The sequence below is a fragment of the Heterocephalus glaber genome, unplaced genomic scaffold (assembly GCF_053883595.1).
Source record: "Heterocephalus glaber isolate CG9 unplaced genomic scaffold, H.glaber_assembly_v1.0 deba00000546, whole genome shotgun sequence".
Classification (NCBI taxonomy): Eukaryota; Metazoa; Chordata; class Mammalia; order Rodentia; family Bathyergidae; genus Heterocephalus; species Heterocephalus glaber.
Genome location: NW_028258147.1, coordinates 14,797,352 through 14,813,059, shown reverse-complemented (window position 1 = coordinate 14,813,059; position 15,708 = coordinate 14,797,352). Strand labels below are relative to the sequence as shown.

The following is a 15,708-nucleotide window of genomic DNA, read 5'->3' as shown; positions in this document are numbered from 1 at the left end:
CCGAAAAAGAGCATACAACTGCAAGTGTCTACTATGGACTACTCGTGTCTCTTTCAATCAGATAAATGCCTATCTACTCCAGAGTCTCAGAGTACTGTCTTAACGAGAACCCAGTTAGATGTCCCATTTGTATTTTAGGAGTGGATACTGAGAATAAATTGCAGCAGAGTTCTGCTTTGAACAATTCGAACGGCCCGAACTTTGCTGATTAGTCTAGCGTTTAAAATCTTTACTATTTGCCTAGTACTCCTTGAAACCCACGACTCACAAACGGGGGAACATGGAATCACAGCAAAGAACAGGTGAAAAGTTGTTTCTAGTTGTATCTCGCAGGCGCATACAACTCCCGTCGTTCCCTGTGCAAAGAATCAACAAATAAACAGAGGCACCGCGTTTCAGGTTCTATTGCGCAGCGACCGCAATGGCACCTGGTTTTTGTAGTCTCTTGGTGCAGAGCCGCCGGTGAGGCCACCCGCACAGTTGAGGAACAAAACTACACTTCCCACTAAGGCCCGGAGACCGGCACCGGCCGCGTGACGTCACCGCTACTGCTAGCCAATGGCAGCGCCGGGCGGCGGTGAGGCAAGCGCCGTCAGGCGCCAAAGTGGTTTTTTTTTTTTTTTTTTTTTTTTTTTTTTTTTTTTTCCTGCCGGAGTCGAGCGGGTGCTGCTAGCGGAGGCGCCATATTGGAAGGGACAAAACTCCAGCGACAGCGAGTGACACAAATAAACCCCTGGACCCCTTCGTTCCCCCAGCTCTAAGGGCCGTGATGTTGTACCTAGAGGACTATTTGGAAAGTGAGTGCGTGGCACTGGCGGCGGCCGCCTCAGGGACCTGCGGGCGGGCGAGAGTGCGAGCGGACGGGCAGGCAGGATGGCGGGAGGGAGGGGGAGGCGGGGGATGTTTCTTTCTCACGGTAACTGGCAGCCTCGTTGTGAGCTGCCGGCTCCCCCCCCCACGCACGCACGCACGCAGTGACGTAAGCTCGCACTTTCGCCGTTGCCCCCGCCCCGCTGACGGACTCTCTTTGACAGTGATTGAGCAACTCCCAATGGACCTGCGGGATCGCTTTACGGAGATGCGCGAGATGGACCTGCAGGTGCAGAGTAAGTTGGCGCTTTTACTCCCGTTCGACGCGCGCGCTTAGTCCCGGCCTGGCTCGCCACGATGCTAGTGCCTGTGCGCTCTGACTAGTCTGGGTCACCTAAAGAGTTGTCAGAAAGATCTGGCAGTGCTATATATTGCTGCACCTTTTCCTCTCAAGCTGTTTTTCTTGGGGGCTTTTGTATTCCTTTCTCAAATTTGGCACTGTGCAAAAAATGTTTCTATACCTTCAATTGAGAATGTAGATACTGTGTGTGTTTTAATGGAAATCAACATAAATGTTGAGAGATTTTCTCCTGAGCTTTATGTATCCAACTTAGATTTCAGCATTCATACAAAGACCCTGGTGAACTTGCCATACTGAATTTTGAAAATTTCACATTATAGCATTTACTTTGAGTTGTCGGCAGTGTGATCATTTTCTCAGAATGAGTGAGGGAACTAAGATTTTATGGGAAGCCTTCTGTCAGTTGTTACCAAATTTTGACAGTTGTTGTGCTTTTTTCTTTCAGTGATAACTTACTGGTGACTTTTTCTCAGAATTAGCCTTGCTCTTTCATAGAGCAAGGAATGGAAGTAGATAGTTCAGGAACCATTTCAGATAGCTAGGAACTTGTCCATTTTCATTCCTCCTATCACACACTTACATCTGTATCCTTTGTTCATGAACTAGTTTTCTCAGGTTCATGTCAAGCTCTTGGGACACCTAGTTTTGCAGCCTGTTGGAGTGTGCAAGACTGAGTTCTATATGGATTGTGATTGAAAACTATGGTGAATGTTTAAATTTAAAAATTTACTACAGTAAAAGACACATTACCGTTAATCTTCCTCAAAATACCTGCTCATTACCTTGAACATGCTTATCTCATCATTCTTACTGCTTTTTTTTTTTTTTTCTTACTGCTTTTTGAAGCAGTTCTGGAAGTCCTCTTTCATGAGTGTGTATAGTTTCGGTATTGTAGTTGCATTGATGTCTTGAATTGATTCAAAATGTTTATTTTTTCATGGTCATTTTGACTTGAGGGAAGAGCTAGAAGACACACAGTGCCAGATCCAGTGACTAAGGTGACGAAGACACACTGAAATGTTTTTACAAGACTGCCTTTGTATTGCATGGCACTCAGTAATGGCATTCACCTTGTTTTTGATCACACCTCAAAGATACTTATGAAAGAGGCCTTTCAGAAGTGCCTCAGAAAGTGTCAAGAATGATAAGTGTGTGTTCAGGTGAAGAGGTGGATATTAAAGGGGATTAATTGTAATAAGTCTTTGTACTGTAATAATTTTTAAATTTAAGTATTCATTGTATAATTTGATCATTATCTCGTATGTGGTTTTCCATCTACCTCACAATCTATGTTAATAGAGTTGAAATGTGAAAAAGTTTGCTGAGGCAGTGTTCTCTGTAGAATTGAGCATAGACTTTGTTTTTGGTATTTTCAACAATTGTGTTTTGTCACATTCAGCTGACTTAATACCATTAGCTTTGACCCCAAAGCTGTACTATTCAAAAACTATGGTACAGATCCTATCTATGTTGTTGATTGTTCTTTGCTTATTAGAAAAAATTTTGAAGTAACAACAGCAACAAAAAACCTAAGGTAATTAAGCCATTATGTTGTAAATGGCCAATGAAATAGTATAGCATGTGTTGTCAGATGTTTTTCTTTTCTCAAATTGAAGCATGTATATTTGTTTAAGAATTCAGTTATCTAAATATGAAATGTTTTATTATGTCAGATGCAATGGATCAGCTAGAACAAAGAGTCAGTGAATTCTTTATGAATGCAAAGAAAAATAAACCTGAGTGGAGAGAAGAACAGATGGCATCCATCAAAAAAGTATGTGTTACACTCTGGATGATTTATCAATAAATATTAGGACCCTCTGAAAAAGATACTTTAAAGTTAAATTGATTTATGGTATCAAAGTTAAATAGGATTTATGGTATCAAAATGAGCAAAAGCTATCAAAAGCTCTATAAAATTTAATGTATTGTTTTCTACCTTCAAACAGAGATTTTTAAACATTGAAATACTGGTAATTTTAAAAATTGCTTACGTAATGAATACTCATTAGAGAGTTATGGGATTATTAAAGAGTACTTCTCTCCCCGTTTTTAATTTGTTTTGCTGATTGCACATGGTTAAGTTGTCTTATCTTTAAAGATATAATACTATTTTCCAATTTGTCATCACACAAACTGGGATGACAAGCAGAAGATCTTGAGCATATGTTATGTATTTCTAGGTACCTAACTTAGTAGGCACACAGAAGAGTAGAATCTTAAGAATTAGAAATATTTTAAAAGTCTTTCATTTTAAACTCTAAATTTGTGCATGAATTGGGTCTAAAACTATAGAATTCTTTGAATTCGTATTAGTTTTACAGGACTTAGAGGTCTCTCCTAGATTATAATTGGCAGTAGATCCCAACTCAAGGTTTGCTTTAACTGTATAATTTAGTCTATACAAGGGTACATTGTGAAGAACAGTTTTAAAGACCTGGGTTTGCTCATGATTTTGCCATTTAACTATCTGATAATGGACAGGTCTTTTAATATCACTCAAAAATAATGCCTTTCTACACCTAATCTTCATATAATTGTTCTAGGATTAACTAAGAAAGAAATTTGGAAACTACAAATTCAGTAGTTGTGTTATTTATTTACCACAGATAGGGAAGATTATTTCTGGTAGGAGAAAAAAAATCAGAATCTATTAAAGGGAAATAGTCCTGCCTTGAAAGATGTGTATGAATATAGATATCACACACGTACATCCCAGAGGCATTGATAATTTCTGTAACTACTAAGTGTTTTATGTTGCACAACTCCAGTATAACCCCCAAAGTCTGGTACCCCTTGGAAATTCATAGAATCTTTGTTTCTTTTTTAAAAAAATTAATTTGCTTTACATTGCTGAGAAATCTAAAGTATACATTAAGTTGTATGAAATTAAACCTAATTTGAAATGGAAGTTATAGAACAGTTGGATAATAAGGACATGTAGATTAGAATTCTTTCTAGCTATGGTTTTATAAGTTGTTTTTTTAGACAAAAATAAAAAGAAAACATTTTTTTTCAATAGAACATAATGTGCTTTACAAGTTAGATAAATCTTAACATTTTTTTCTTTAAAATACTATTCATTAGCTCACATAACTTTTTCTAATAAGAGTAGACTTGAAATATAAACGTATATAATGTTTTCTAAGAATACAGAATGTGTTGCTTTAATTCTTGGGTATTGTCTGTCATTTCTGATTCTCCCCAACCATACTTTATCCCTAAGGGCCATTTTATTACTAATATAGGATGACTGACAGTGATAACAAGGTATGATATTGAAAATGCAGTTGCATGTCTTTATATGCATATTTAAAATGACTAATTTATTCCTGAAATGACAATGTTTTTATTCAGGACTACTATAAAGCTTTGGAAGATGCAGATGAGAAAGTACAGTTGGCAAACCAGATATATGACTTGGTAAGTAAAATTCGTGTGCATACACTGTGCTGTATAAGAACTTGAATTATGAGTTATGTTTTAAATTTGTTGGCATACATGTAATAGGAAGAATAGCCTAAAACTAAAGTATTATTTTGTTGATCACATTTAATTAGAGAGTTCAGTTTTGTTTTTTTTTTTGTTTTCGAGGAAGAATCATAGAAAGTCCACAGTATTGAATAACAGGGTCTGGAACCTTTTATTTTAGCCAAGACTACACTGCTCTAAGATTGTGTCATTCATATATATATTTTTTTTTTGTCAAGAGTTGACTTTAACTTTATTTTGCTGACCCTAAACTTTTAAAGTAGTATGTTTACTTGCCTATTACATCATTTTGAGTTTGTTTCTGTGATAAAATACATATAAGATACTGTGTTGAGGAGAGCTTTGGTAGTCTGATTAAAAAGAGGAAGAGAGTCATTGGAATCAGTGTTTACCGGATGTCAGTAAACAGTTCTCAGCTGTCAGGTGGCAAAATTTTGGGGAAGCATTAGATTACATACATTTTTTTTTTTTTAAAAGCTTCCTTCTTGCAGCAGTACTTATAAAAGACTGAAATCACCAAGAAGACATATCTAATATATATTTCTTAAGTTGATGTCACTGTGGTACTTTTTTTAATGTGAAGCATCTTCTTTTAAAATATATACTTTAGGAGATAGTAATTTTTCTGTTTTTGCCTCAAAGTAAGTTATAGCAGAAAACAAATGCTCAATTTTGTTTGACTTCACCTTACCGATTTCATCTCTTACTTTTGCAGTCTTTTGGGAACAGTTTTGTTACTCAACAAGTGCACGTAAATTAAATATCAGTGAGCAAGACACAACATAAAAAAGGTACACACCTCATATGGTGTGTATTATAAATGCTGATGCTTAGCTCAAAGTGTGTGTCATGTGAAGGCATAGAGAATGTTTAATTGTATTTATATAGTGAAAATATTTGTACTTTATTCATATATTTATTCTGAAAAGGAATTTCATAAAAGACACTGCCTGAAGATCGAGTAGGGTGCTTGCTTCGACAGCACATATACTAAAACTGTAACGATACAGAGAAGATTAGCATGGCCCCTGCGCAAGGATGACATGCAGATTCGTGAAGCGTTCCATATTTTTTAGGGCCAGGGATTTAGCTCAGTGGTTTCACCGCCTGCTGCGCAAGTGTAAGGACTGGAGTTCGATCCCCGGTACCACACACACAAAAAAGATCGAGTAGGTTGTAGCTATAACAGATTGTAGCAAATAGGTCAGGACATAGCTACAACCTACTCAATCTTTAGGTGGTATCTTTAGAATGAAAACAAAAAAGTACTTGATTGTTTGAGTCTTGAATTATGTCTGTAACAAAAAGCCTTTTTCACTTGAATCTAAAGCTAATTTGTTTAGTAACATTCTTCCTCATATTTTATATGTACCATTCTTTTTTTAGAGATTACCTGCTTTTTTAATTCATATAGCTCTTTTCTTGTCTTCCTTGTTTAATGTTGTGTTACTTTTCTACTTTTTGTACCTTTACTAAAAATAACTTTATGTATTTAGAAAAATATTTAACATACTTGCCCTTTAAATTTGTATGCATGTTGTCATCTGTTGTTTATGAACCATGAACCTCATTTTATCCACAGTGTGCCAGATACAGTGGTTTTGCTTAGGTATAATGAAAAAATAAAAAGTGTATATTAGAAATAGTTCCTGTCTTGAAGGGACTAGTGGAGAAGAAATACCTATGAATTCAAGTGGATAACCTGTACAGAAAATGTAACAAGTACAGATCAGTGGAGTAGAGTATTGAGGTTATCTGGTGAAAAACTGAACTAAGTCATGCAATTATTTGGTGATGAGATGAGTTTTAGACAGAGGATTGGGGCTGTTATAGGTTGTATTGGAGGGAAAGCATTTTATTCGGGTAATGGCAATAAACAGAATGAAAATAAAAACTAAATTTTGGGGGGGTAAGGATTGATTACCTAGACCAGAGCATGAGATAACAGAAAAAGGTTATATAGTAAATGTAATAAATACAATACATGTAGTAAAAAGTGAGCATTCACACAGGATCCGTATCAGATGGGAGTGTGAACCCCAGTTCAGCCCTTTTACTGGAAGCATGACTTTGGAAGTTATTTAATCTTGAATCTGAGTTTCCCAGCCTATAAAATAACAGTATTTATAGTTTTACTAGAGTATCTGTACTTAAGTATATATTCCCACATGTATATGTGTGTGTCATATATATGTATAAAAACGGTCTCTTCTTCATTAAAAACTTAATCCATCTCTTCTTACTGGAACTTTCTGCCTTCCCAAAGCCACTGCCTCTCTTTCTCACCCTGCCAAGTTGAAGCTGTTTTCTTTCACTTTCCTATTATCTCTATTATCCTATTATCTCTGCCTTTTGTCTTTTTTTCCTTCTCTCCACTCTTCCTTTTTTTATTTTTTCTTCCTTTTTAAAAAATTCTATTGCTTTTTTAGATGACTTCTTACTGTAAGAATCTCTTCAGGATCTCACTCATATGTGGAGTGTAAATTCATAGAAGTTGAGAATAGAATAGTGGCTGCTAAAGTCTGGAGGGAATAAAGAAGAGGGAGGAGAGGGGATGGAGAAAGGTTTATTGAGCTACTACTAAGCTATAGTTAGGTAAGAGAAAGAAGTTCTAGTGACTTATACAAGAGTGATAGGGTGACAAGAGCTAATAGTAATATAATATATATATATTTTTAAGATGGAAGAAAGGATTTTGAATGTTTTTGCCATGAAATGATCAGTGTTTGAGGAAATAGATGTATTTACCTTGATTTGAATATTACACAATGTTTATATGTATTGAAATATCACATGATAACCTGTAATCATACATAATTTTTAATCTACCAGTTTAAAAAAAAATCCCTCCTTTGAGACTTTGTCATCGTCATTATCCTCCACTTTTAATTATTACTATTACTTAATGGTTTACGGATCAGTCCCTTTCATTGATTAAGAAACTGTCACATGATTCAGAATTATTCTCTTGTGAAATCATCTTATACTCTAGTCATCTACTTTGACTTTTGTAAATTCAGATTTCCTTCATAGCACATACTGAACCTGATCATCACTTGGGATTTTCCTACCTCTGAAATGCCTCCTGTATCTCTACTTAATTTCCTACCACTTTATCATCCTTTTTTTCTTCCTAAGCAAGACACTCGTTCAGCTCTTGAACTTTTTATTAGTACCTTCCACACTGTTGCCAACATAGGGTGGATTTTTATTTGCTCTAAAAATCACCAGTCATCACAGGTCACTAGAATAACTAGAGGAAATCATGCAGTTGACATTGGTTCCTCTACAAATTCTTAATTTTCATTTGACACTGTTTGCCCTTGTATTTGAATTTAGTCAGTTTTGTTTTGTTCCTCCCAGTGGCTTTCCAAAACTGTGCCACACACATCATGCAAACATCCCGTCCCCAGTTGTGGTTTGCCTTGTATTGTTAATACGTTTTGAGAGTTTTTGGTGAGAAATTCCACCAAGTCTCGTGTCTTTTTTTTGTTGTTGTTGTTAAATTATTTTATTGGTACATTTTAGGTATACAACACAATTACATTTCTCATTGGGAATTGTACCTTTACATAATGCATCTTGGTTCTTATTTTTTCCCCATTCCTAGCCCTCCCTTCACCCCCTCCACCCTTCCCTATTTACAAAGACTTTATTTCCATTTTTTCCATTGCTCAGCATTTTTCCTTTCCCTTCTTTCCTTTCCCCTGCCCCTCCCATTACCCCTAACACTTTGGACCTTTTCTTCCTATTTTGCATTGTCAATTATTCATTCTAATCATTGGTACATTTTAGGTATACAATATAATGACATTCATCATTGGAAATTTGCACCTTTACATAGTCTCTCTTGGTTCTTATTTTTCACCCTTGCCCAGCCCTCCCTTCAACCCCTCCATTCCTCCCTATTTACAAAGATTTTGTTCCTGTTTTTCAATTTTCTCATACTAATCCCATTCCCTTCTATCCTTTCCCCTACACCTCCCACTTCCTTCCCCTTTGCCCCTTTTCTTCCTGTTTCACATTACCTGTTATACATTTTACTCCTTATTTACACTTTCAGTTTTTCACACCAGAGAAACTATTCGGTATTTACACATGTGTGTCCTATTTATTTCACTTAAGAGTATGGCTTCAATGTGCATCCACTTAGCTATAAATGTCTCTAATTTCTCATTTTTTATGGCTGAGTAGTACTCCATTTTATTAAAAAACCGCATTTTCTTTATCCAGTCTCCAGTTGATGGGCATTTGGGCTGTTTCCAAGTTTTAGCTATCACAAACTGTGCTGCTATGAACATGGGTGCACATATATCACTGTGGTATGATTCTTTTAATTCTTTGGGGAAGATCCCCAGCAAGGGAGGAGCGGGGTCAAATGGGACTTCCAGTCCTAGTTCTTTGAGGTATCTCCATACTGATTTCCACAGTGCTTGCACCAGTTTACAATCCCACCAGCAGTGGAGCAGAGTTCCTCTTTCCCCACAGCCCCGCCAGCATTTGTTATTGGTTGATCTCATGATAGCAGCCATTCTTTCTGGAGTGAGGTGGAATCTCAGTGTTATTTTCATTTGCATCTCTCGAATGACCAGTGATGTTGAACATTTTTTCATGTACTTATTTGCTATTTCTACTTCTTTGTCTGAGGAATGTCTGTTCATTTCAGATGCCCATTTTCGGATTGGGTCTTTACATTTGGGAGGTCTGATCTTAATTTTTAAATTCTTTATAGATTTGAGATAGTAGACCTCTGTCTGAGGAAGAGCAGGTGAAAATTTTTTCCCACATTGTGGGTTGTCTCTTCACACTGCTGGTGGTTTCTCTTGCTGTGCAGAAGCTTTTTAATAAGAAGAAATCCCACTTGTTGATCGTTTGTGCTAGTTCAAGGGCAACTGAGGTTTTGTTCATAAAATCTTTTCCTACACTGATGTCCTCAAGAGTTCTACCTAACCTCTGTTCCAACTGGTTCAGAATTTCTATTTTAATATTTAGATCTTCAAAACATTTTGATTTTAGTTTAGTGCATGGTGAGAGATATTGGTCTAGTTTTAATCTTTGGCAACTTGAGACCCAGTATTTCCAGCACCACTTATTAAAGAGGCTGTCTTTCCTCCAGTGAGAGTGTTTGGCTCCTTTATTGAAGATGAGATGGCTGAGTGTGTCTGGCATTGTTTCTGCATCTTCTAATCTGTTCCACTGGTCCTCAGGTCTGTTTCTTTGCCAGTACCATGCTGTTTTTATCACAGTAGTTTTATAGTAGAGTTTCAGGTTGGGGATTGTGATACCCCGAGCCATGTCTCTGTTACCTAGAATTGCTTTTGCTATTCTGGGTCTCTTCTTGTTCCAGATGAATTTTTGGATAGTTTTCTCAAGGTCTATGAAGTATGCTGCTGGGATCTCAATTGGAATTGCATTAAATCTATAGAGCAGTTTTGGAAGTATGGCCATTTTCACCATATTAATCCTTCCTACCCAGGAGCAGGGAATGTTTGTCTATTTTCTGATAACATCTTCAATTTCTCTTTTCAGAGTGCTATAGTTTTCAGAGAAGAGGTCTTTGATTGCTTTTGTTATGTTGATTCCTAGGTATTTCAGTTTTTTGGGTGCTTTTGTGAAAGGAATTATTTGCCCTGTTTCACTCTCAGTGAGTCTGTCATTGGTGTAGAGGAAAGCTATTGATTTTTGTATGTTGACCTTGTAACCAGCTACTTGACTGAATTTGGTTATTAAGTCTAGAAGACTTTTGGTGGAGTTCTTGGGGTCTTCTATACAGAGTATCATGTCATCTGCAAATAATGGCAATTTGACTTCTTCATTTCCTATCTTTATTCCTTTTATTTCTTTCTCTTGTCTAATTGCCGTGGCTAATATTTCCAGAACTATATTGAACAAGAGTGGTGATAGTGGACATCCTTGTCTTGTTCCTGATTATACTGTGAAGGATTTCAGTTTTTGACCATTTAGTATGATATTGGCTGTTGGTTTTTCATAGATGGCTTCTATCAGTTTGAGGTAGAGACAATCTATTCCAATTTTTTATAGGGTTTTGATCATAAATGCATGTTGGATTTTGTCAAATGCTTTTTCTGCATCTATGGAGATAATCATATGGTTTTTATCCTTGGCTCTATTGATACAGTGTATTACATTGATTGATTTATGTATATTGAACCATCCCTGCATCCCTGGGATGAATCCCACTTGATCAGGGTGTATGATCTTCTTGATGATCTTCTGCATTCTATTTGCCATTTTCTTATTAAGGATTTTTGCATCTATGTTCATTAGTGAGATTGGCCTATAGTTCTCCTTTTCGGTTGGGTCTTTCTCTGCTTTGGGGATCAAGGTGATGCTTGCTTCCAGGAATGAATTTGGGAGTATTGCTTCCCTTTCAATTTCATTGAAGAGTTTAAACAGTAGTGGCAGCAGTTCCTCTCTAAATGTCTTGTAGAATTAATTCAGCAGTGAAGCCATCAGGGCCCGGGCTTTTCTTAGTTGATAAGTTTTTAATTACATTTTCCGTTTCATTGGTTGATATTGGGTTGTTCAGAATTTTTAGGTCTTCTTCGTTCAACTTTGGTAATTCATATGTATCTAGGCATCTGTCCATTTCTTCTGTGTTGTCCATCTTATTGGCGTATAGGTTCTGGAAGTAGGTAGGTATTGATGATCCTCTGGATTTCTTCTGGGTCTGTTGTAATTTCACCCTTTTCATTCCTAATTGTATGGATTTGGGCCTTTTCTTTCCTTTTTGTGATAAGGTTGGCTAAGGGTTTGTCAATTTTGTTGATTCTTTTGAAGAACCAACTCTTGGCTTCATTGATTTTTTTTGTATCATTCTCTTAGTCTCCATTGCATTGATTTCTCCTCTGATCTTTATAATTTCCCCCCTTGTATGAGCTTTGGGTTTGTCCTGCTCTTCTTTTTCTAGAAGCTTTAGGTTCAGCATGAGGTTGTTTAATTGGGCTTGTTCTGTTTTCCTAATATGCGTATTCACTGCTATGAATTTCCCTCCTAAGACTGCTTTCATTGTGTCCCATAGATTCTGATATGTTGTATTGTCGTTGTCATTTAACTGAAGGAACTGTCTGATTTCTTCTTTAATTTCCTCTGTGACCCATTGGTTATCCAGAAGTGTGTTGTTCAAGTTCCACGTGTTTATGAAATTTTTCGAGTTTCTTTTGCTGTGGATCTCCAATTTCATTGCACTATGGTCTGATAATATACAGGGGATAACTTCAGTTCCTTTGCACTTACTTAAACATGTTCTATGTGTGAGTATGTGGTCTACTTTGGAGAATGACCCATGTGCATCTGAGAAGAATGTGTATTGTGATTTTGTGGGATGGAAGACTCTGTAAACATCTGTTAAGTTCATTTGTTGAAGAGTTTGATTGAGTTCTAGTATTTCATTACTTATTTTTAGTCTAGTTGATCTATCTATTTGTGACAGTGGGGTGTTGAGGTCCCCCACTACAATTGTATTAGTGCATATATGACTTTTTATGTCCGTTAGTATTTGTTTTATATAGTTGGGTGCACTAGTGTTTGGTGCATAGATACTTATGATTGTCATCTCTTCCTCTTGGATTCTTCCCTTTACAAGGATGTAGTGTCCTTCTTTGTCTCTCTTAATCAGTGTTGATTTGAAATCTACTTGGTCTGGAAAGAGGATAGCTACTCCTGCTTTTTTTTGGGTTCCCGCCACATGGAGTATTGTTTTCCACCCTTTAACTTTCAGTCTGAGTTTCCTTTTGAATTAAGTGTGTTTCTTGTATGCAGCATATTGTTGGATTTTGCTTCTTGACCCATTCTGCCAGTCTGTTTCTTTTGATTGGTGAATTGAGACCATTAACTTTGCTGGTTATAACTGAAACGTATTGTCTTGTCATTGCCATGACTTTTTCTTTTTGTTGGGTTCTCCCCCTTTACATTTAATTACTTGTTGTGCCAGATGGGTTCATTCCACTTTGCTTCCTGGGGTTGTGATCCTCAGTGTCTGTTCCTAGGATATTGTGGAGTGCTGGTTTGGTATTCGTGAAGTTCCTAAGGTGCTCTTTGCCATGAAAGTATCTTATTTCTCCATCCATTTTGAAAGATAGTTTTGCAGGGTACATCAATCTGGGTTGGAGGCTGTTTTCTTTTAGGGCTTGGACTATGTCACTCCAAGCTCTTCTTGCCTTGATGGTTTGTGTTGAGAAGTCGGCTGTGATTCTGGTAAGCTTTCCATTGTGTGTGATTTGTTTCTTTTTTCTAACTTCTTGTAGAACTTTGTTCTTCGGTTAAGTTTCTGAAATCTTAACAATTATATGCCTATGTGTAGATTTTTTTTGATCAAGTCTATTTGGAGTCCTATATGCCTCACTTATCTGTATGTCAAGCTCTTTTCCCCTTCTTGGGAAGTTTTCTGCCATTAATTCTGTGAAGAGTATTTTTTGTCATCTGCACTCTCTCCTGTTTCTTCATTGACTCCAATCAGTCTTATGTTATTCTTCTTTGCATCATCTAGCAGCTGCTGGATTGATTTCTCATGTTCCCTTATAATTTTGAAGCAGTTTTCATTTTCCTGGTCACTCATTGCAATCCTATCTTCTATATCTGAAATTCTGTCCTCACATTGGCTCATTCTGCTGTGTAGACTTTCAATGGAGTTTTTCATGTCCTGGAAATCTATTTGCATCTGTTTTATGGATTCCATTTGTTTTCTTATGTTGGAATTCCATCATGTTCCTCAGCTCCTCTCTAGAGTTATTACTCATGTCTTACACTAGGAGCACAATTTCTCCTGTTATCTGAGAAATTATTTCTGATTTCATTTTTTCCAGATCCCCTTTTGTTGCCAGTTCAGTGGGTCCAGGTGGTTGAGTATCAGAGTGTTCCACCTCATTTCTTTTTGGGGTTGCTGTAGGTGATCTGGACGTCTGGTTTTGAGACTTATTTATGTGTCTTCTCATTTCAACTGGGGGGGCAGGGGGGGTGCTTTGGCTCCCACGTGGCTCAACTCCGGTGAGCTCGGAGAGGTAGGACAGGGGCCTGGAGCAGTCGTAGGGATGGTGGCCCGGAAGCCCTTTCCTCTGGGCTGGGAGCAACGGGAGGGATGGTGGCCAGGAAGCCCCTTCCTCTGGACCAGGAGCAGTGGGACAGCGGCTCAGAAGCCCCTTCCTCTGGGCCAGGAGCGGCGGGACTCAGTACCGTGGTCTGGTGGTCCAGTGTCCTCTGCGTCTTTGTAGTATGGAACCAGGTGGCTGTACAGAGGAGTGGTGGGTTGGGGGGATGTCCAGTGGATTGTTGCCGGGGTGCAAGCTGATTCAATGTGTTCCACCAGTCTTGTGTCTTTATGTAGTCTTACTCTCTTACCTCTTTTCTCAAAGGATGAGATGTTCTTCCTTCTGATTATTACTCCACTTTTATACTTGTTCAACCTCTTTGACTTCCCTCACCTTCAATTTCATCCTAAATCTGTGGCAGTTTGGATTCTATATAATAGTTCTCTGAAACTACATTGATAACTTCTTCATTGCTAAGTACACTGAGTACTCTTTAGTTCTCTTAATCTGACTCTTAAGAAAATTAACACTTTATCATTCTTTTTTTTCCTCACAGTCTTGCTCATATATTATCATTTGACTGCTCTAATATGATTCTCACACCTTTGTGACCTTTCTCACTGTCTTGGTTGTAGATCACAGTGGTGATGTTCCTCAGGTTCTGTCCTGACCTGCGATGTTTCTTATTCTTCAGGTGTTGCTCATGTAAAGGAAATTTTCTTCCCTGCTTTTATTCCCAGTCCAGAGGGCCAGGAAGATCAGTTGCCACATAGCGAAGAATTATTATGTCAGATGCCAGTTTTGTTCCCTACCCCCGTATACCACCAAAGTTCAGAAATAACTTGCCCATTACCTTTCTGTATATTTCCCTAGGTTTAACAATTATACATTATCCCTCAAGTCTAGACTTTTCCTCTGAGTCTTTTCATCTTACCTGAGAATTCTTAAGCCCTGAAATTCAGTTTATTAAACCTTAAGACTTTTAGACTTTTTTTTTCTTACCTGCATGCATTTTTTTGTTTCTACATCTCAGAAGAAACACGGGTCATATAATCATTCAAGTTAAGTTGCTCAAAGTCATCTGGGACTCCTTGTCCCTATCTTGCCCTGCATTTAATTGCCATGTCTTGTTTATTTTATTATCAAGGTACTTAGAATATCCTTTCCTCTGCATTCATTTAGCCTGATGTAGTTTGTCTTAGGTACTTCCTTATTGTTGGGACAAAATACCCGATACCCACAAGTTAAAAGAGGAAAGGTTTATTTTAGTTCACAGTTTGTAGAGGTTTCAGTCCATAGTCATCTAGCTCAAAGGCAAGGCAGCGTGACACAGGAGAAACAGTCTGTGGCAGGACAGGGAGAAAAAAGCAATAGTAGCAGCAAGCCTCCCTTTCCCTTTTTATTCCATTTAGGCTTCAAGTAGACTAATCCAGTTATCACACACCCACAATCCACTATCATACACCCATCATCCAGTCACTCCCAAAGCCCCACCTGGGAGTGCATGAGGCTTTTGGGGGGACATGTAGATATAAGCCATAAAGTACTTTTTCAGATGCTTTAAAAAAAAACTGAAGTATAATTAGAAACAATAAAATGTACACATCCTATGTATGTAATTCTTATTGATGAATGTGTATATCCTTGGAACCAATACCCCAACCAGGATATAGAGCATGGCTATTCACTCTAGAAACTTCCCTCATGTTCATGTATCGTGCATACCCCCCTAGTGTCTTTCTCTCTCACTTGAATGGCTCTAGTAGCTTTTCTAAATGTTGTTTCTGCTTTGACTTATCACTTTTGATTTATCATGTTACTTCTAAAATAGATATTTTAGCCCACTGTCATATTTTAATTTCTTTGGTATTTTTCTTCTGATTTCTTTTACCATGTCCTGTATTGTCCTTTTGGATCTGATTCTTGTCATATCTCTAGCTGCATCTTGTGCTGTCTGTACTGAACATACAATGTACAACTCATTCTTCCTAAATGGAA

General features: G+C 37.5%; 1 protein-coding gene and 1 non-coding gene across 3 annotated transcripts in view; both read left to right on the top strand.

Moving 5' to 3' along the window:
- The first annotated feature begins 647 nt into the window (after positions 1-647).
- The window catches only part of Ing3 (inhibitor of growth family member 3), a 32,093-nt gene continuing 17,032 nt past the window's right edge, over positions 648-15,708 (top strand). For both annotated transcript variants that reach the window (XM_004856455.3, XM_021237625.2), the window contains exons 1-4: positions 648-797; positions 1,035-1,106; positions 2,845-2,945; positions 4,529-4,594. In XM_004856455.3, coding sequence (XP_004856512.1) covers positions 770-797; positions 1,035-1,106; positions 2,845-2,945; positions 4,529-4,594 — 267 coding nt within the window. In that variant the 5' untranslated portion in view covers positions 648-769. The remainder of the gene's footprint in view (positions 798-1,034; positions 1,107-2,844; positions 2,946-4,528; positions 4,595-15,708) is intronic.
- Positions 5,630-5,736, top strand: LOC147829629 (U6 spliceosomal RNA). The gene has a single exon (XR_015448808.1). It is a non-coding gene; the product is annotated as a U6 spliceosomal RNA (small nuclear RNA).